General features: G+C 32.2%; 3 protein-coding genes across 3 annotated transcripts; 1 reads left to right on the top strand and 2 right to left on the bottom strand.

The window, feature by feature from the left end:
• Positions 1 to 7,517: 7,517 nt before the first annotated feature.
• On the bottom strand, positions 7,518 to 10,899 carry LOC120259404 (protein DETOXIFICATION 16-like). Its single transcript, XM_039266996.1, has 9 exons — positions 10,864 to 10,899; positions 9,716 to 9,955; positions 8,750 to 9,294; positions 8,560 to 8,646; positions 8,431 to 8,487; positions 8,105 to 8,343; positions 7,911 to 8,029; positions 7,727 to 7,813; positions 7,518 to 7,628 (listed from the first exon to the last, which is right to left on the bottom strand). The coding sequence occupies exons 2-9, from the start codon at positions 9,938 to 9,940 to the stop codon at positions 7,530 to 7,532; spliced, it is 1,458 nt and encodes a 485-aa protein (XP_039122930.1). The 5' UTR covers positions 9,941 to 9,955; positions 10,864 to 10,899; the 3' UTR covers positions 7,518 to 7,529.
• A 4,396-nt stretch (positions 10,900 to 15,295) lies between these two features.
• LOC120259187 (protein DETOXIFICATION 14-like) lies at positions 15,296 to 18,886 on the top strand. Its single transcript, XM_039266745.1, has 7 exons — positions 15,296 to 15,593; positions 16,855 to 17,399; positions 17,471 to 17,557; positions 17,626 to 17,682; positions 17,786 to 18,024; positions 18,149 to 18,354; positions 18,458 to 18,886. The coding sequence occupies exons 1-7, from the start codon at positions 15,357 to 15,359 to the stop codon at positions 18,515 to 18,517; spliced, it is 1,431 nt and encodes a 476-aa protein (XP_039122679.1). The 5' UTR covers positions 15,296 to 15,356; the 3' UTR covers positions 18,518 to 18,886.
• A 4-nt stretch (positions 18,887 to 18,890) lies between these two features.
• LOC120259189 (oxygen-evolving enhancer protein 1, chloroplastic-like) lies at positions 18,891 to 20,146 on the bottom strand. The gene is made up of 2 exons (XM_039266747.1): positions 19,822 to 20,146; positions 18,891 to 19,729 (listed from the first exon to the last, which is right to left on the bottom strand). The coding sequence occupies exons 1-2, from the start codon at positions 20,053 to 20,055 to the stop codon at positions 18,974 to 18,976; spliced, it is 990 nt and encodes a 329-aa protein (XP_039122681.1). The 5' UTR covers positions 20,056 to 20,146; the 3' UTR covers positions 18,891 to 18,973.
• Positions 20,147 to 20,851: the final 705 nt, after the last annotated feature.

Raw genomic sequence — 20,851 nt, 5'->3', positions numbered from 1 at the left:
ACTAAGTAGGGTGGTAATCCAGCTGAGCCTAGCCGAGCCGAGCCGAGCCGTACTTTCTTCTACATATACCCTTCTTTTTCTTTGAAATTGTATATAACAGAGTAAAATTTTTAGGTATAATTAAACAAGCCCTCTACTTTTTTTCAAATTTACTTTTTTTTTAATTTTTTTACTTTGAAATATAATTTTTTAAGTCTCATTATAATTTTAATTTAATCCTATCAGTCTTCATAAATCCTAAACCCTAACTCTAAACCTTAAAAAAAAACATGGCTCATTTAAACATAGTAAAAGGACTAAAAAATTATTAAGTTTAAAAAATTATATTAAATTTTTTCTAATTTGAACTTCGCATATTCATCAGATTTAATTGACATTAATTATAATAAATATGTTAGGATTGACATTTAATTTTTTTTAATTAAGAATGAATTTTTATTGATATGTAATTTTTAAAATAATTATTAAATAATTTATCAATATTATTGAAAAAGATTAATATTTTTTTATATAATATTCTTGGTTTATATTTTAAATAAACTTCATATGAGCTTTTCACTCAAATTAATGAAGCTATATGAAAAACATGAAAATTTATAACAATGTTTTGCCATCACGGCAATAATATTGGCATTATTAAAAGGATAAAATTTGTAGAGATTGATGCATAATTAGAGGTGTTATAGCTCTCTTTATTGAAGAAGAACTAATAATCACTGTCAAAATTTCTTTCTTCCACCCTTAAATTAACATTTGATGTATAGATGTGCAAAGAATTATTAATTCTAGCCACAGCTTTGTTTTCCTAAAAACCACATGAATTAAATTGATTATCAAAAAATAACAAAAGATAATATAACCTAAATATATTTACTCAAATATACCAAGAAAAAAAAGTGCTTACTTCTTGCTCACTATTAGTGCACAGAGGAATAAAAGAAATTATAAGAAAATCAAACTTAAATTAACTATTAATAATACTTAGATATTATACATTTATTCCTCACTCTCTATTAGTGTGACACAAATCCCGTGCCACTATCTGAGAGTGTACAGTTGGATGTTCAATTCAGCTAGAAGTTCAATTCCTAGCCTTGGTCACATTTGTCAAAAATAAATAAATAAATAATACCAATTGAATAGAAAGGTCATATATAATTTTTATATAATCAAAGACCATATTAAAAAAATAATTAAAATTAATGATATTATTTCAAATAACTAATTATCACATAAAATAAAATACAATACGAACAAAATCGAACTTAAACTAACTTTCCCTTAAAAATGAAAATTAAAAACCCCATAGTACCAAAGAAGGAATGCTGACAACATAATAAACTCCAAAGTTAATAGACTCCCGAGATTTTGCGATCCGTGACTTTTGGCATAACCTGAATTTATAAACATTCTAGATACTATGAACAACCTCTTAAACTTCAAAGATTCAGTGTAGAAAAATAAATACATAAAAGCATACTCTTATCTAATTTGATGAAGTTAGAAAGTACGAGCAGAAACATCATTCTTGGTGTGATCCTGCTATCGCATATTTTGTGACAACAATGATTTCTCCTATGATGATGGCTACTGGCTGAGCAATTTATAGTTATCCAGTTCTTAATTTATTTGAAATACATATACATATACACAAGTGTAATATAGACACATTTGACAATTGTATAAATGATATTAAAGAGGAAGCCGAATTAATATTATGCGTGACAAACCTCACACAAGCACCGATAACAAATGGGTTCATAAATACCAATAATGAAGAATTTAGACTAATCTTATAAAAATATAATATATTATAAAAGGAAAATTTAAAAACATAGTTGCTTTTTTTATATAATATTTTTATTTTTATTTACTTTTAAATAGATAATCATATGAGTTCTCCCTTAAATTAATGAAATTATAATAAAAACATGAAATTTTATAATGACATGTTGCTAATATAGTAGAGATTAATGCTATCAATATAATATTACATATTTGTGCCATACCGACCATTAGCAACTTGATATTAACATTTTGCTATCAATATAATATTGCTATTATAAAAAGAAAATTTGTAGAAATTAATGCATAATTACAAGTTGCTAATAACTCTTTTTATTCAAGAACTAGTGACAATGTCAACTATTGGATAACCCAATAATTAGCCTAATGGTATGACATAAGAGTGCAAAGGGATAAATAAGGATTCAAATCCTTCCTCCGGTAGTACTGTTTTCGTACTGTGCATGCATTGCTCACTTGGGTCCAGTACTATTTTGGTATTGTTCACAGGCTTGGGTGTGAGTTCCCTGTAGGAGAAACAGTAATCTCACCCCTTTAAGGTTGCAGGGTAGGGTGATTTTTTTAGGAGGTTTATAATATAATTGATACACCTCTATACCTGTCTACCCTTTGACAATCCCTTAAATGGGAAGCGTTTGTCGTCTATTAGTAAAAATAAAAAACTAGTGGCCATTATCAAATTTTATTTCTTCCTCCCTCCAATCAATATTGGAGAGATATTTGTCAATAAAGTTTTAACTCGCCATAGATTTATTTGCCTTACCCCACATGAATAAGATTGCTTATAAAAAATAGGACAACATTAATATAATAAAAATTCATTTACTTAAATGTACCCAAAAGAAAAAAGAAAAAAAAAAGCTTCATGTGGAAAAGTAGTGCCTAGAGTGACGATAAGATATAATAACACTTGAATAGAAAAGCCACAAAAAATTTGAGGCCTCAGCCGCAATTTTTAACTGCAGAGGGATTGCCTTTCTCTTACCTATCTAGGAGTTCCACTTTCGGGGAAGAGATTGAGACGATAACATTGGATGAGATTAATCCTTACAATTCGCGCTCGTCTTATGTCTTGGAAAGCTACATACCTTTCTCTTGGGGGTCGTCTCACCCTTATTAACTCTGTTCTAACCTCGATACAGACATACTAGATGTCGGAATTTCATTTACCAATTTGGGTAGTGAAAGAGATTGATAAAATTCGTAGAGACTTCCTTCGGAAAGAGCCAAAGTTTGGCCCGAAGGGCTTTCATTTAATTGCTTGGAGAAGGGTTTGCAGGCCTCACGAAATGGGAGGTTGGGAAATTCTTAACCTACATGAATTCAACATAGCCCTTCTTGGTAAGTGGTGGTGAAAAATTTACTCTGGCCAAAAATGTTGATGGTCCAAAATCATCAACTTCAACTACCTGAGTAGAGGACCTTGAGGGCCAATGTTTCACTTGCCACCTAGAAACAAATCCTTCTTCTGGGCAGGAATTACATTGATATTACCTTCCTTGAGAGCTTATATTTCTATGATTGTAAAAAATGGTGATTCCACATTGCTATGGTTTGATAACTGGTTAGAGGGTTGTGCCCCTAAGGACTTATGGCTTGACCTGTTCAACGATTGTAATTTTCCTTGGATTACAATCAAACAATTTGTACAAGACTCTCCTTCACATGAGATATTCTTTTGTACAACCACTTTTTCTGAAAGCTTGTCCTTTTGGTCATCTATTCCAAACTGCTCCAGTAATTAGGATGACATGAAAATTTGTAATTTGGAAAGCAATAGAACTTTTACAATTCGTTCCTTCTACAAGTTCCTAATTGTTGGAGGAAATGCGTAGTGCTTTTCATTCCAAGTTTTGGAAAACTGAATGGTGAAGTAAATTTTCACTCTTCTGCTGGCTTGCAAGTGAGGATAGAATTTTAACTCTTTCTAATTTTGCCAAAAAGGGTTGCAACACCCAAAATGCGACCGACACCTGTGTCTTATATTTGAAAGACTTAGAAACAACTGATCACCTTTTGCGCAGGTGTGAATTTGCTATTTGTATCTCAGCATTATTTGAACAAACCTTAAATTTACAATCAGTTTCATACTCTCTCCTAGAGATTTGGACAACATGGATACTGTCCATTGATGTCAGGCAATGAGTTCTGTGGGACTTAATTTTTAGAGCAATTTGCTAGAATATGTGGCAAGAAAGAAATAACCGCATTTTTAATTCTACCTTTTCGCCTTTATTCTCTGTTATTGCTAAATCGATTCATATGCTTCTCGCCTAGTTTTCTGCAGCTAGAGACCCACAACATCAGCGCTTACTTACAGATTCAGTTCAGAAACTTAAGCAAGCTCTAGTTTTCTTGGGCTCATGACCGGCTGAGCAAGGCAACACCTCTGATCCACCTGTTCAGGAGTGATTCACCCCCGCTCTTCCTCCTCCTTTGGCAGTGTTAGAGGTCATTTTGTCTCCTTCTGGTGATCTTCGACTTCTCTGTCGCACTATCTTCTCTTTTTCTTGTGTTGTCTGTTTGTTTGTTGATAGAAGCACATTATCCCTGGTGATGGCATACTATCTAGCCTTGTTGTCTTTTTCTCAGTTGTTTGGTTCTATTTATTTTTGCTCTTCAGGTTTGTACCCTTTCCTTTTCTTTTAATAAAGTTGTGATTTATCCACTTTTATAAAAAAAAACCCTCTTTGATAAAAAAGAAAATAATTAAAATTAATAGCAATGCCTCAAATGACTAATAATCACATAAAAGGAAATAAAATGAGAAGAAAATTAAACTTAAACTAACCTCCCTTTATGATGAAAATGAAAAGCAAATAGTATTAAAGAAAGAATGGTGACCATATAATAACCTCTAAGGTTAACAACGACCAAACTTGGCTTTTACCAATCACATCCTTTAGCGATACCTAAATGCCATATCCATTCTAAATGTCATGAACAACCTCTTAAACTTCAAAGATTTAATGTAGAAAAATAAATACATGTAAACCCATTTTGTGTAACATTATTGTAATTAGAAAGTGCAAGAAAAGGCATCATTCTTACCATATAATTCACAACTTTCTTCTCATTGATTGAACTACCACACACTTTGAGACAAGAATGATTTTCCCACAATTACTGCTAGTAGAGTATTTCATGGTTATTTGACTATTTCTTCATTAAAAACACACATACTTATATAAAAGAATAATATTGATAAATTTGATAAATATATGAATGATATTAAAGAGAAAATGATCTAGTATTATGCTTAACAAAGTTTTCTGAAGTTCTAATACCTAAAGGGATCATAAATACTAATAATGATGAATTTAGACTGTAAAAATACAAGTACATTGTCGTTATAAATTGCAAAAAGAAACATAGTTTTGATACTCTTAAAACTAACCAAACTATGAGTATTGTGTTTTTTAGCTTAGGGTTTGGAAGAGGACTAAACAAGAGAATAACTACTTTAAATATCCAAAATTCCAAACTATATTAAAACAACAACAAGAACAACAACACTTGATGTTAATTGAATCATGAGCTATATGTATTTGTGATAAAATTCCACACTTTGAAAAAAATAAAAGGAGATCATGTTTATTAAATCATTGAAGCAAATGGAAACACAAGTTTGATGAATGTTGAAATATCGTATAAAACATTTGTTGAGTATTACAGTGACCAATAGTCCACATCAGTTAATTTAAAAAATATAGATTTGAATATATAAGCATCGGTCTTGTTTAATCAACTTGAGCTTTTAGGTTGAAGCAAGTGTAAAATTCGAAGCTACAACCACTTAGTTAACAACCAACTACTCCACCGCTGAGTGGTTTATATCTAACTTGATATCAGAGCTTGTTTACTTGGTTTGTTTGTGATGTAACCATTTAAAATAAACTAGCCAACATCAAAGAGGCATATTAAACTAACGAATAGCCTTTCATTAGTTAATTTGGAAAATATAAATTTGAATAAATAAGCCAATGTCTTCCATCTTGTCAACTTACGCTTTAGGGTTGAATTGAGCACAAATGACATATTTGGCTTCCATTTAGTTTTGAGAAACTTGTTTATGTCTCTTTGCAAATCGAAGATAATCTCATATACATTGCAATTACAATGATAGAAATACCTTAAGGGACTAAATTCCAATTACTTCACATTTAAATTCAATCCTAAACTTAAACATCAATATGCTCAGAAGGCTAAGGCCGTGTTTGGATTGACTTAAAAAAAATACTTTTTTTCAGTTTGGTAAAAGGATTTTTAAAAAAGTGCTTCTTAGAGTAAGTTAAGTGTTTCTTTGTATTTTATGTTTGGATAAGTTAATGCAGAAGTACTTTTATATGTGTGAAGTTCTTTGGGTGTGTATTCTTAAAAAGATTTTTTTAATGACAAATTACTAAAATGGTCATTCATTGAATAATTATAATATCTCAACTATTATGCATTCAAAACATATTAAAATGTTTTTCCCAAAAACACCACATGACCATTTTTTAAAGTAAGCAGTATTTCAGGTTTTTTATCAGCTTCTGCTTCTGCAGAAAAAGTCAATATAAACAATTTTTTTAAAATCCAGAAGTGTTTAACTTATAAAAAAACACTTATGAGATTTCCAGAAGCTAATCCTAACAACTCTTAAAAATAAACATGATTCTTTGTAGATAGATGTCTAACAAATAGTACTCTTTTACACCAAAGATCTATCCATATAAAGTATTGAGTGCACTTCCCATTCCTAGCTATGATATAAACCATAGAACAAAAATTATGTGACTACGAACTCCATACACATTATATATCTCTAACAAATTAATAAAAAAAACTTAAACCAAACATAGATATCTTAAATTCTCTAAAACTTTTAAAGATTTCAAGAACCAAGCTCCCCATACTAATTAATAAACAAATATAAAAAGACATTCCTCAATATAATTATTATTGAATCAATTTTGAAATTACTTCGAATGCATTTGAAATGGCCCTATTTAAGTAAATAAATAGGTGAAGACATTCTTTAACATATATAAGTATATAATTAAACTCTATCATCCAAAATCCTAAAATTATATTTATTAAAATCTATTACACAAAAATAAATAAATAAATAATGAACTAAAAATACTAGCTTTTATTTTTCATCGAAATTCCTTAACATATATAACTATATAATTAAACTCTATCATCCGAAATCCTAATATTATATTTATTAAAATCTATTACACAAAAATAAATAAATAAATAATGAACTAAAATACTAGCTTTTATTTGTCATTGACATTCCTTAACCTATATAAGTATATAATTAAACTCTATCATCCGAAATCCTAATATTATATTTATTAAAATCTATTACACAAAAGTAAATAGTTAAATAAATAAATAATGAACTAAAATACTAGCTTTTATTTGTCATCTTATATTTCTCATATTACTCTGATTACTTATCTTTATACTTCCACATATCTTATAAATGTCTTTCAATTTTTTCCGATAAATCATGATTTTAAAAACAAAATTAATAATTTTAAAAAATATTCTTAGTTTTATCTGGAATAAATAACCATATGTGGTTTCACTTAAATTAACAAAATTATGGTAAATGCATGAAATTTTATAAGAATGTTATACTATCACCATAACATGATATTTTAAAAGAAAATTTGTAGAGATTAATACATAATTAGAAGCTTTTAATAACTCGCTTTATTGAAGAAGAACTAGTGACCATTATCAGATCTTCTTTCCTCCTCCCCTTGATTAATATTTGATAGATGGATATCAATGGAATTGTTAACTCTCTCCACAGCTTTATTTGCCTAAAAACCAATAAAGGAAATCAATTAAAAAAAACATAATAATAATATAATCTAAACTCATTTGCTCGAATAAATAAATAAATAAAAAAAAACCTTACTTCTTTCTCCCAATCAGTGCACAAAGTAATGCTGAGAAGTAACAGGACTTGAACAAAAAGGCCACATATAATCCCTAGCCATAGACCCTATTTTTTACCATAAATAATTAGAATTGATGGTATTACTTCAATTGTCTTATTATCATATAAAATAAAATAAGAAGAGAATTAAACTTAAACCAACCTTCCCTTTAAGATGAAATTTAAAAGCCAATAATATAGAAAAAGGAATGCCAACCACATAATAAGCTCCAAGGTTAACAATTACACCAAGTTTTTGCCAACCACATCCTCTAGCAGTACCTAAATGACAAAAGCATTCTAAATTTCATGAACAACTTTCTAAGCTCCAAAGATTCAATAAAGAATAATAAATACCTGTAAGCACACTCTGTGTAGCATCAATGAAATTAGAAAGTGCGAGAAAAGGCATCATTTTGGCTACATAGTTCACAACATCCTTTTCATTGCTGAATAATTTTCCCCAGACATGCCGTCCTAAAATCAAAGTTGATCCTACTACCACACCCTGTAAGATGGCAATAATTCCTCCAACAATCACTGCTAACCAAGCATTTCGTGGTTGTCCAGCTCCTAGTTCGTTAGAGACACGCGTACTAATACAAAATACAAATATGAATAAATTTAATAATTGTACAGATAACATTAAAACGAAAGATTAACTTGTACTATGCTTGACAAACCTCACAGAAGCTCCGATACCAAAAGGAATCATAAATGCCAGTGTTGAAGAATTTAGGCTGTAAAAGAGATAAGTATATTGTTATTGTGAATAATAAAAGAAATATAGCTTTGTATTTTTTAGTACTAACCAAATTGCAAGTACTGATGTTTCTAGCTTTGGGTTTGGAAGAAGACCAGACATGAGAACAAGTGCTTCAAATGTCCAAAATTCCAAACTACATTAAAACATTAACACAAACAATTGATGTTAATTAAATCATTAGTGATATGCATTTGCAATAAAATTACACAACAAAAAAAAACGAAGATCATGTTTACCAAATCATTAGAGCGGATGGAATAGCAAGTTTGACGAAGCTTGAAATATCATGTAAAGCATCTTTTGAAAAACCTGTCCATGTCTCTTTACAACTCGGAGATAGTCTTACATAAATTATAATTATAGTGACAGAAATGCAGTATGAGACTGAATTTGCAATTGCTGCACCTTTTAATCCAATCCTCAACTTGAACACCAAAACCCAACAAAGAAAGATATGAAATATAACAGTGAAGGCAGAGCATAGCATCATTGGAAATACTATGTTTTGTGCCTGCAAGAACTTCTGGTGACATTGTAGAAGGGCATAGGCAAATATAACTGGTATCATATACCGAGCATAGGTCGTAGCTGCCAATGATATCTCTTTATCTTGACCAATTGCTTTAAGTATGTTACCAGTGAATGCCCAAATAAAAGCAAGTGGGATGCTCACAAGGCTAAGAATAAGCATGGCTCTTTGTAAATAAATGCCTAGCATATAGTATTGTTTTGCACCAAAGGCCTGCCCACATAAGGTATCGAGAGCACTTCCCATTCCTGACTGTGACATATACCATTGAACAAAAATTATACAACTTTGATGTCCATGACATGCTATATCTATGACAAATTAACAAAAACCTAAAACTAAATATAGATATTTTAAATTTTCTATAAAATTTGATGAAATCTTTAAAGATTTTTAAACCCAAACTTTTCAACCAATGAATAGATAAATAGACAAAGACATTCCTCAATATAATTATCATTGAATCAACTTTGAAATTACTTTAAATGCTTCAGTAATTTGATATAGCCTTATACCAATAAAGAGATAGACTGAGGCATTCCTTAACATATATTAGTTTTAATCAATTCCTTCACGCTAGAGACAATCTTTCTCATTTAAGAAACAGAAAGCAAAGAAAGATAGAGAATTAAACAGAAAACATAAAGAAAGAGAGATGAATACAGATATTTACCAACAAGCTGAAACCAGTGACAGCAGCAAAGGAAACAGCCATTGAAGCACCTGAGAGAGGAAGCTCTCCAAGATGGCCAACAAACATGAGAGAGACGACTTGAATGAGCTTCTCCAATATATTTGCAATTATTAGAGGCCCTGATAACCATAACTGCTTCTTGGCTTCTATCACCATATGGTGTCTTCTATTAATCCTCTCTCCCACTCCCAATTCATCCAACATTGTTGACCTCCGGAGCTTAAAGATGAAAAGCAAGAAGATGATGATGGTGTAGGAAACAAGCAATTTATAGGGTGTACAAATTATATACACCAACTTCTCAACTTTTCTGTGTTTGGACCAATCTACACTATGATCTTTGCAAGTAAGGTTGTTTTACCTTCATGTTTCTTCAAAATTCATGTCTATCCTAACTTACTCCTTATTTTTCTCCTTAGTCATATATATACATATATATAGGAATTGGATGATTAAAAATTCAATGCATGCTTTTATTGTTCATTAATGTGATTTCTTGTTTTGTAAATGCATTGCACTCATTTATTTCGAGCATTTATGGATGACACAATCAGTATGCCACATTAGGTAGTATTATTTTTAACAAGCAAATAATATTACTAATTCAATATCTTCTGACAAGTGTAATCCGTCATATACTAAAATGTTTTATTTATTTCAATATATAATTATTCTCTCTTTGCCTCTTGGTTTCTCCATCTGTTGGGTACTTTCTTTTCAATATAGGTACAAACATTCTCAAAATAACCATAGTAGCTTTCTTCTTGGCATGAAGTTTCTAATATTTGCAAGATTTTATATAAGTTTTTCTTTACCAAAACACAGCACTACGCACACCAGCATGTTTTCAGGTTTAGGGGCTTAGGGTTCCCTAAACACAAAGATTGAGAACTATTGGCTATAATTAGCATGCACACTCATTTCTTCCTCAATGGAATAACTATCGTCATCCCTTGTGTTTATGGGGATGGGTATTATTACTTGTAAACTCTATGCATGGCCCTCTTCCCCTAAAAATATCTTGAGAGGAATTAAATTAGACTGCAATTCTTATAATTGAGTATATAAAAAAGAAATTTATCTACTAACCATCTCTTTGTCTGGTACATAAATGAAAGACCACTTACTGCTTTCTCTCTATTTGTTAGTAAAGTGATGAGTAGAAACAACACCACTTTCACAAAGAGACCACATATAACTCTAAGCCAAAGCTCCTGTTTGCCATAAAACAATGGGTGCCTTGTTAAAAGCATTGACTTCATTATGATGATAATACGATAAAAATAAATGAATAGATAAACCAACCTGGCCTTTAATATGTAATAAGAATGTTAACAGAGCGAACAAGGGATGCCAACCATATAAAGAGCTCCAAGGTTCACAATAACACCAATTCTGCCAACCACATCCACTAATAGTTCCTGAATCTTACAAAAAAGTTCAAAACTTAATCTTGAGCTGATGTTTGTCACAAATGTACTAAATGCAGATAATTTCACTCTCTTGGTCTTGTTTGGTATTGTTCTTCAAATCTATAAAGGACCTTCTCAATAAATAAAAGCAAAAAAGAACATGAACTAGAAAAGAACCCTTAGAAACCTAAGAGTAAAAAATGAACTAAAAAAGAGCCTTTCTAAATGCAGTGCCAAACAACCTATAAGAAATTATAGAATGTCTATACTTGCAAGCACACTTTAGGTGGCATCAATGAAGTCAGAAAGCAAAATGAAGGACATCATTCTCACTATATAGTTCAAACTTTTTACACCATTGCTATACACTATACCCCTAAGATGATGTCCAAAAATCATAGTGGATCCTACAATTGTACCCTTAGTAATGGCTATGATTTCTGCAACCCATATTGCTAATTAAGCGAAACACTTTGTGGATGTCCAAGCCCCAAATTTATTGGAAACATGCATGCTAAGATCAAATACAAAAGAGATGATAAGGCTAGCTAATAAATGATTAATTATTATAGCACCAAAAGGAATCATGTATGCCAATGTAGTTGATTAGGCTATGAAAATATAATGAGATTGAGTTCGCTAAGACTTGCCAAAAAAATTTCTTACCTAGCAATTAATTAGAGCACATAGAATAGCAAGTTTGATGAACTTGAGAGGTCATGCAAGGCTTTTCTAGAGAAGGCAGTTTACATGTCCTCAGACCACATAAGCTGATATGTCAAAGATATGGAATGTGATATCGTATTCACAATGGCAGCCCCTAAGCAGCCAATCTTACATTTCACCGTCAAAATCCAACAGGTAAATGTGTGAAATAAAACAGTAAAACCAGAAGTTAGCATCGTAGGAAAGACAATGTTTTGGGATTGTAAGAACCTATAATGAGACTGGAGGAGGCCTTAGCCAAAGAGAATTAGTATCATTCATTGTACATATAGTCCATCCACCATTGAAATATCCTTATTTTGCCCAATCATTTTAAGGATTTTGCCTCTAAAAGCCCAAAAGAAAGCAAGGGGAATGTCTATGAGGGTAGTGACAATCACAGCCTTCTGCAAATATTTACCTAGAAAATGGTACAGTTCTGCACCATATATATGGTATTTAGTGCAGGTCTTAATCCTAACTACAAAATGATACAGTAGACTAAAGCATGTTAGAAACAAATACCATGTAGTTAGTTGGATTTTCATAAAACGAGAAAATAAAATTTATTGATACATTAGACCTTTTCAACATTTTATAAAATCAAACTTTTATCTGGATCAGTTTCTTTCACTCTGTTGGCAAACATTGCAGAGGAGGAAAGCGATAGGATCTTTTAAACCAAAATATGAGAAGTTATCCTGTTCCTAGTGATGCAAGCCCAGCTAAACCAATCTGACATCTAAATCCAATGTTTGGGTCAGTGACGCTTTCAGTATTATCCGAACTGCTTTACACAATAGCAAAAAAAGGCAGTAATGATCTTGCACTCTGTTTTCTCCTTGATATACTTAGAATTGTTTTTAAAGATGAAAGAGTTCCTCAATCTAATTTTCAAAGAATTTCAATAGGACAAACTTGATGCCATAGTCTTCCTATAACCAAGAAAATAGCAACCCAAACCAATACTGCAATTATATGTGGTCAATAAAGGCCAAAGAATCAGTATATGGGCTAAATATATATAATGCATCATAGCTTCATTAGGTGATTCCTTTATGCTAAGTTGGGTTAAGACATTGAGAAAGGAATAACTTTCAAGAAAAAAGAAAAATTAGGAACTTTAGTTGATGGTTCTCAGTCATCTAAACATAATTTGCAATGAAACTGAAGTGGCTGGAAAACTTTGAATATGTTAAGACTGTCCTTCTTGAAGAAAAGAAAATATTTGCAGAAAGACATACAACCAGAGATCTTAAAATGACAAATTAACTTTAAAGGCAAATCTTCAAAGACACAACAGATATACAGTTCCCAATCAGTGAGAATCAAGTTCACATTCACAGAATAAATGAATTGCCCCACAACTGAAGGTGACCATGAGAAGTTTCCAGAAATAAAAACACTAGAGAGAATGAGTGGATGATGCATCACCAGCAATATAGTGTAAAATAACAAGAATAGAATCTTTATTACTGAGTCAGATGAACACATCAAATTAGAAAAAGAAGATCCCCACATCAACTAAAACTGAATCCCTAAAAAACCTGACTTTTAGCAAATCTTGACAGATTGGGGCTAAATCACAAGTTTTTTTTTTAAAAAAAAAGAAACAATTTTTTATGGATTCTAATCAACAATTAGAATTGGAGTAAACAAGAGAATCATACCAAAATGCTTAAATTAAGCAGTGACAGCAGCAAAGGAAGTGGCCATTGAAAAACCAGAGAGGAGGAGTTCAACAAGATGACCAACAAAGGGGAGGGAGATGTGCTGAATTAGCTTCTCCAGGTGGCTGCAAGACTGCAACCATGAGATTCATTACATGCAGCCCCCTGTAAATCTTCTTATTTATTGCATTGAACAAGGTAAAGAAAACAAGGGGTTATTTGCATAAAAGTTACTCAAACTGTCAAAACGGGGTTGGACAGAACAAGCACCTCCGCCAGTCATCTTCCGGCGAACCCGCCGGCGAGTAAACTGACACGTGACTGTTTACGGATGATTTTTTTAAAAAATAAATAATAAATAAACCACTATATATTTAAAGAGTTAAAAAAATTTTAAAAATAATTAGAAAGACAAAGGTCAAAACTAAAAAATAAAAAATAAAAAAACCAAAACGGTACTAAAAATAAGTTTTACATGTGGCATGCTCACTAGTGATGTCACAATCTACATTTAAATGTCATAAAAATAGACACTTGTTATTTTTAAAAAATATATAAAAAAAAATAAATAAAAGGCAATGGCAATAAAAAAGGTGGAGTCCTACTGGGGACTATTTACCAAGATTATACATATATTTATGATTTAATTTTTTTTAATGGGTTTTGACTCAGTTTTAAATTATAACTTTTATTAAAAAAATGGAATATTAGTGATTTGATTTACTTATTATTAATGGCCACATAAATATATAAATCCTTATATATATATATATTATGTAATGAATTGTGTATATAACAGTGCAAAACCTACAATTAGTACCTAACTAATTAGTTTTTAAAAATTACGTATCATTAAAGAAATATGCATGCAAAAAATTTGATAAACTATTAAGTTATTAAAAAATTTAAATGGGATTTAAGATTTATCTTATATATAATTAATATATATCATATATATTAAATATAATTTTAAACCCCGCTAGTACTTAGCTACTTTACCCGTGGAATTAAATGTAAATAAACTTTCAGATGTGTGAAAGACTTGTCCCTATTTCTAAATAAATAAATAAATAAATAAATAACAAATTATTAAAAATATATACATTGCCTGTATGACGTCACTAGCTCTGTGCGCTAAGTGAGAATTTTCATGTAGTTTATTCATTATTATGTAAAAACAATTATACTCGATCTCAATGGTTGCCATTGCACACCGTCCACTAACAATTTTAATTTTAATTTTTCTTTCTTTGACTTGCTTTTGCATCTCCAAATAAGAGGGATTTTTTTCCCGACAAATGGTGGCCAGAGTCGCTTTATAAAGAATGTTAAATCAACAAATAAATTTAATAGTGCACCAATTATAAATGGCTTACCGATTCTCTAAGAACTTACCATACAAAATGGACTAATATATGGGATAATTAGAGCTTATTACGTGAGCCCAAAATGATATATCAGAATCACAATCTCACAATAATAGATTTCTCTAATTTATAATTTAGGGTGAAAATACAACTCCTATAGAAGACTCAGTGAGCATTACCAATGCAATATTTTCATAGTATTTTATATAATATTATATAGTATCATGGCACAAGAGATTTGATTTTGCACCACTCACTCATATTTTAAGATGAATTTCCACCAAGCTATTTAATAGTTTTTTAAATAAAAATAAATAATGACTTTACATTAGGCTAGCTAGTGGTTTTCCAAACAAGAGTATCAATATTGCAAACATGCAAGCATTAAAAATAAATTAAAATAGAGCAATATAAGCACAACATATAGCACTAGCCAACTTGAATAGTTAGAAAGAGAGAGGCAAGAATGGAAGATGAGGTGGTTGTGAGGGAGGAAGGACAAAGGACAAGATGGAGAAGTAGTGAGTTCATGAAGGAGAGTGGTAGGATGGCAAAGGTGGCAGGGCCTATGATGCTTGTGAGCATGTCCCAAATTCTCTTGCAGTTCATATCAGTGGTCATGGTTGGCCATCTTGGTGAAATCCCTCTCTCCGCCACCACCATCGCCACCTCCGTCGCCGCCGTCACTGGTTTTAGTGTTCTTGTCAGCCACCTTCTCTAATCAATATTATTTTACATAGATTATTCTTTTTATTCATTGTTATCGCGTAAAATTCCTAATATATATAGCATAAAAATATATTGAGGTATTTTGAATTTTTTTCAATTAAATTTAGAGTCATTATTATGGGTTTTTTTAACAAGTACTATTAGGGTTGTGCACGGTCCAAAACCTGGACCGGACCGATTAAACGGTTTCTTTATTATTGGGGACCGACCGGACCAAAACAAATAAACTCGGGACCGGTCCAAAACCGCTTTTGGACCGGGTCCCGATTCGTCCGGCTCGGTTTAGACCGCTTTTGGACTCAGTTTGATCCGTCCGGCTCGATCCCGATTTTTTTATGAATTAAAAATTAAATTAATAGAGTAGCCATCGAATATATAGAGTTAAAAACAAACAATCGCACTTCATCAATGATAGAAAAATTTACATATATATATATATATATATATATAGAGAGTTTAAGATAAAAAAATAACTAAACAGTGCAAACTAGATCCCGGTCTCGGTTTGGACCATGCGTTCGAAAACTGAACCAGACTGGACCGGGTCCAGAACCGGTTCCAAAACCGGACTCGACCGGGTTAATGATGAAACCGGTTGGAACCGGACCGGTGGTTAAAAAACAATGGTCCGGTCCGATTTACTGTTTAACCGATTTTTTTGAACAGCCCTAAGTACTATCAAATGAACATACATATATGTAAAAATATAATTCAAGTAATCATTTTTTTATTTTAAAATTAAAAAAATTATTTATTTTGAGCTATATTTATTCTTTTTAATATAATTAATTAAGTGAAATTTTAATTTAGGTTAATTAACCATATATTTATTTTAGTTTAGAAACTAAAACTTTCCTTGCCCTTTCTTTTTCTCTAATTTAGACACTCAACAAAAATGTTATTTCAGTTTAGATACTAAATTAACATATAAAAATATTCCCATTAAATCATAATAAAGTAAAATAGCAATCAAAGGATAAAGAAATTTTAAATTAAAATTATAATGATATTACATCTTGAATAACCATCTTTGTAACATAGTGCAATTAAAAAAACTAAAGTATAGTCTAGTATTTTCTTTCCTCCAATTCAAGTGTTCGAATCTTTGTCTACCTTTCTCCATATATATATATATTAGACTGCAGATGCGCAATATTTGAATTGCACCAATAATTATGTTCATAAATTTTGTTTATTTAATTAATCAATGTGATACCATTAAATTTAATTTGCAGGTGGGGATGGCAAGTGCATTGGACACCCTGTGTGGGCAAGCTTACGGTGCAGAGCAATATAAAAAACTAGCAACCAATACATACAGTGCAATGGTTTCCCTTACCTTAGTTTGCATTCCCCTTAGCTTTTTATGGCTGTTCATAGATAAAATCCTCTCTGTAATTGGCCAAGATCCATTGATTTCTCATGAGGCTGGGAAGTATGTCAAGTTGTTGATCCCTTCGATCTTTTCTTATTCTATCAGTCAGCCATTAATGAAGTTCCTTCAGTCTCAAAGTTTAATCCTTCCAATGCTCCTAAGCTCTGTTGCCACATTATGCCTTCACCTTCCTCTTTGTTGGTTGTTTGTGTTCAAGTTTGGATTTGGGAATGCCGGGGCTGCATTATCGATAAACATATCGAATTGGACTTATGTTTTAGTTCTTGTATTGTATGTCAAGCTCGCAAAGTCTTGTGAAAGAACACGGGCACCGATTTCAGTCGAGGCTATAAAAGGAGTGAATGAGTTCATGAAACTATCTCTTCCTTCTGTTGCAATGCTTTGGTACATGTAAATAGTTTGTTTCTATGCTTAATGATTGTATTTTACTGAATTGTTTCACAAATGATGTCCAGTCTTCAATGGTGGTCCTGTGAGTTGCTCGTTCTGATGTCAGGGTTCTTGCCAAATGCAAAGCTTGAAACATCAGTACTTTCTATATGGTGAGGATGATGTTTATTTGTTAATTCACTTTGGTGATGAAATTAACATTTGTACCCATTCCTAACAGTCTAACTATTGTCCAAGTTATGTTCTGCTTTCCATATGGATTTGGTGCTGCTGCAAGGTAAGTTTCCAAATTTTAACTAGTCCATTCATCAATCACATTATAATCTTCTTATAAGATGAGAACTCCAGACTTATATATTAATCTTTATTTTCATCTATAGTACAAGAATATCAAATGAATTAGGAGCCGGAAATCCACAGAAAGCTCGTTTTGTTGCTTATGTAGTCTTGTGCCTCGCGCTTGTGGAGGTTACTATTGTGAGCGGTATTCTATTTGCCGCTCGTCATATTTGGGCTTGTGTTTTCAGTAATATTAAGGAAGTTGTCGATCATGTCAGTCGGTTAGCTCCTTTCATTTGCCTTGCAGTTATAATGGACTGTTTACAAGGAATTATCTCAGGTATGATAAATTAATTATGTTTTAAGATATATAAGACGAACATTATCTCTTCTATCTTTCATTGAAATACTAAAGTAGTAATGTAACATATTTGATAGTGTTGATATTATTATTTGTTTGATAGGAATTGCTAGAGGATGTGGGTGGCAAAACATTGGTGCATATGCAAACCTTGTGGCTCTGTATCTGATTGGAACTCCACTTGCTATAGTTTTAGGCTTCATAGTGCATATGAGAGGAAAAGGCATTTGGATTGGCATTTGGAGTGGGGCAACAATACAATCAATCTCTCTTTTGCTAATCACTTTCTTCACAAATTGGGAAAAACAGGTCATATCTTTTTAATACTGCAATTTTCAAGATTTAATCTACCAATTAAAAAGTATCAAACTCTTTAAAGAAACTCTAACATTTATGATTATTAATATTGCAGGCAAAGAATGCAAAGAAAAGGATTTTTGACGAGAAATTAACAGATATTAATGCAATGTAGTGATCAATAACTTGGTGTGTAAGAGATTTCATATCGTGTTCTCCTCGAAAAAGAATTATCGAAGTTATAATTAGTTTGGTTTATGAATTATGCCAATGTTAATAACATCAATATTTCTGATTTAATAATATTTCCATGTACTTAGATTCGCAAAGAAATCTAACCTGCATATGAAGCAGAGAAATGGTATTTAGGCAGAGTTGAGTATATCTTCGACACGATAAAAATACCGACATTTCCCTAACCTCATGGAAGAGGTACTTGGCTTTTATACACCTTAAAACCGATTCGAATTCTATGAGACACATGATCACATTGATGAGGCAAAATTATTACAACATATAGACAAGAAAAATATAAAAAAAAAAAGATGGAAAACAGAAAAATAACATAATCATAAGATAAGATCAATATTCATCAACTTCATCATCCAACAAACTACACATAGTAAACAATCTACTCAAGCTGAGCATACCAAATACCCTCAATCTTGACATCCTTAGGAGCCTTGGATCCAAGATCAGTATCCGAAGGTTGAACACTCTCGAACACTCCGATCACTTCACCGCTCTCCGGCTTGCTTTTTGTCACACTCAAAGTGATCTTCCCTGACAATGAAGATGTGTCCTTAATATTCTCCTTAACGAGCTCCTCTTCATCTCCTCTTCCTCCGGCCGGCAATGCCACTGCATTATCATAACCTTGGCTTCCTCCCCTACCCTTAGGGTCCAAGAAAGATGATCCCCGGTAACTAGGCACCAAGAACTCCCCACCAAAGCTCTCTGCCTTTCCGGTGGCCACAAGTTGTTTGATGGTGAAGAGGAAAGGCACACGTTCTCCTCCGGGGAGCTGAACGGTGACGGCCGCATAGTCAATGCCGTCTTTCTCCTCAAACTTCAAACTACCATCAGCACCTACCTCAAAGGGGCCTTCAATTTCATCCAGTGTGTATGTGAGCCTGGTCATGAGCTTTGTCTTCTGAAACTCCGGAGGAGCATTCTTGCTTACAGCTTCCGCCTTCACGGTGAACGATGTCGGCTCTAGGCAAAGCTTCTTCATGTAATACTTACCGGGTTTGAAGGCAAAAGAGTCAACTCCACCGTCTATTATCGGGCATTGGTTCGCCGTTCCGGTCCCCTTCACCTCCATGTAAGTCTTGCTTTGGATCTCATCATAGGTTAGCCTCTTCGGCACACCCTCCGCATTTGCTCCCTTTACAATTTTGATAAAATGAGAGACCCAAACTTATATATAGTTATATATATGCGAGGCATATATATTTATAGTAAATTTAGATAGCTTACAGAGACGATAAGAGCAGAGGTGGCGAGAGCAAAACCGGCGAGCTTGGTGGCATCAGAGCACTTCTTGGCGATGTCTTTGAGATCAGAATTGAGAGAACAAGTGAGTCTTGATGTAGCTGGTTCAAAGCCAAAGGATTTGGAGAGGCTGGGGAAGGATCTCAATTGTGGTTGCTTGTTAGCATTAAGCTTGCAAGGTTGCATTAGAGTTGCAGCTGCTTGAAGAGATGCTGCCATTGTTGCACCTCTATGTTTCTCTCTCTCACGCACACAAGAGACACTCTTTGTGTCTTGTGTTTGTTTCAATCTCTAGTGTTTAGTGTAGCTGAGAGGTGGATAAGAGGAATGGATAAGGGAAGGATGAGGTATCTTCTATCTCATTGGTTGTTTAAGGTTATGGTTGTGGAGAGAGGAGATATCTATCTTGCACACTTGGCAGAGTTTGATGGCTTCTTCATTATCAGAATTGGATGAGGTTTCCCAGGGCCTTCTGAAGGCCAAATCATTGTTTGCCACATCAGCTATGAGTGGTGTTATTTGAAGAAGAGAATCAAGAGATGAATTCTAATTAAATGATGAAATAATGGATGGTTGTTTAACGTATGTTAAGAGATGGCGATGTTAATGATTTTGAGAAGAGATTAGTTAGTGCTTACGCTAATCCTAGTTTTGGGAAAATTCAGTTAAATATGGGGAGTGTTTAGCTGGGGTTTTTAACTTTTAAATGAAAATTTAGTTTTAAAAGCTTATAGAAAACAAATATAATGTTAGAGTCAGATATGTTACATGATGTGGTTGAATACTTGCATAATAATGTTAATTTATTGATGTAATTTTCACAGTTAAAACCTGTTCCGTAACAGACATGTAGTAAAGGTTTTTTTATTTCTAATAAAAAGGGATAAATCACAACATGTTGAAATAAAAAAGCAAACCGGAACATAAAGTAACAAAATAGAAAAATGACCATAAACAATAAAAAACTTCTCAACTAAAATAACAAGTAAAAAAATATATAAAAAGAGGCGGCATT

Source organism: Dioscorea cayenensis, chromosome 4, assembly GCF_009730915.1.
Source record: "Dioscorea cayenensis subsp. rotundata cultivar TDr96_F1 chromosome 4, TDr96_F1_v2_PseudoChromosome.rev07_lg8_w22 25.fasta, whole genome shotgun sequence".
NCBI lineage: Eukaryota > Viridiplantae > Streptophyta > Magnoliopsida > Dioscoreales > Dioscoreaceae > Dioscorea > Dioscorea cayenensis.
This window is presented reverse-complemented; position numbering and strand designations above follow the sequence as displayed.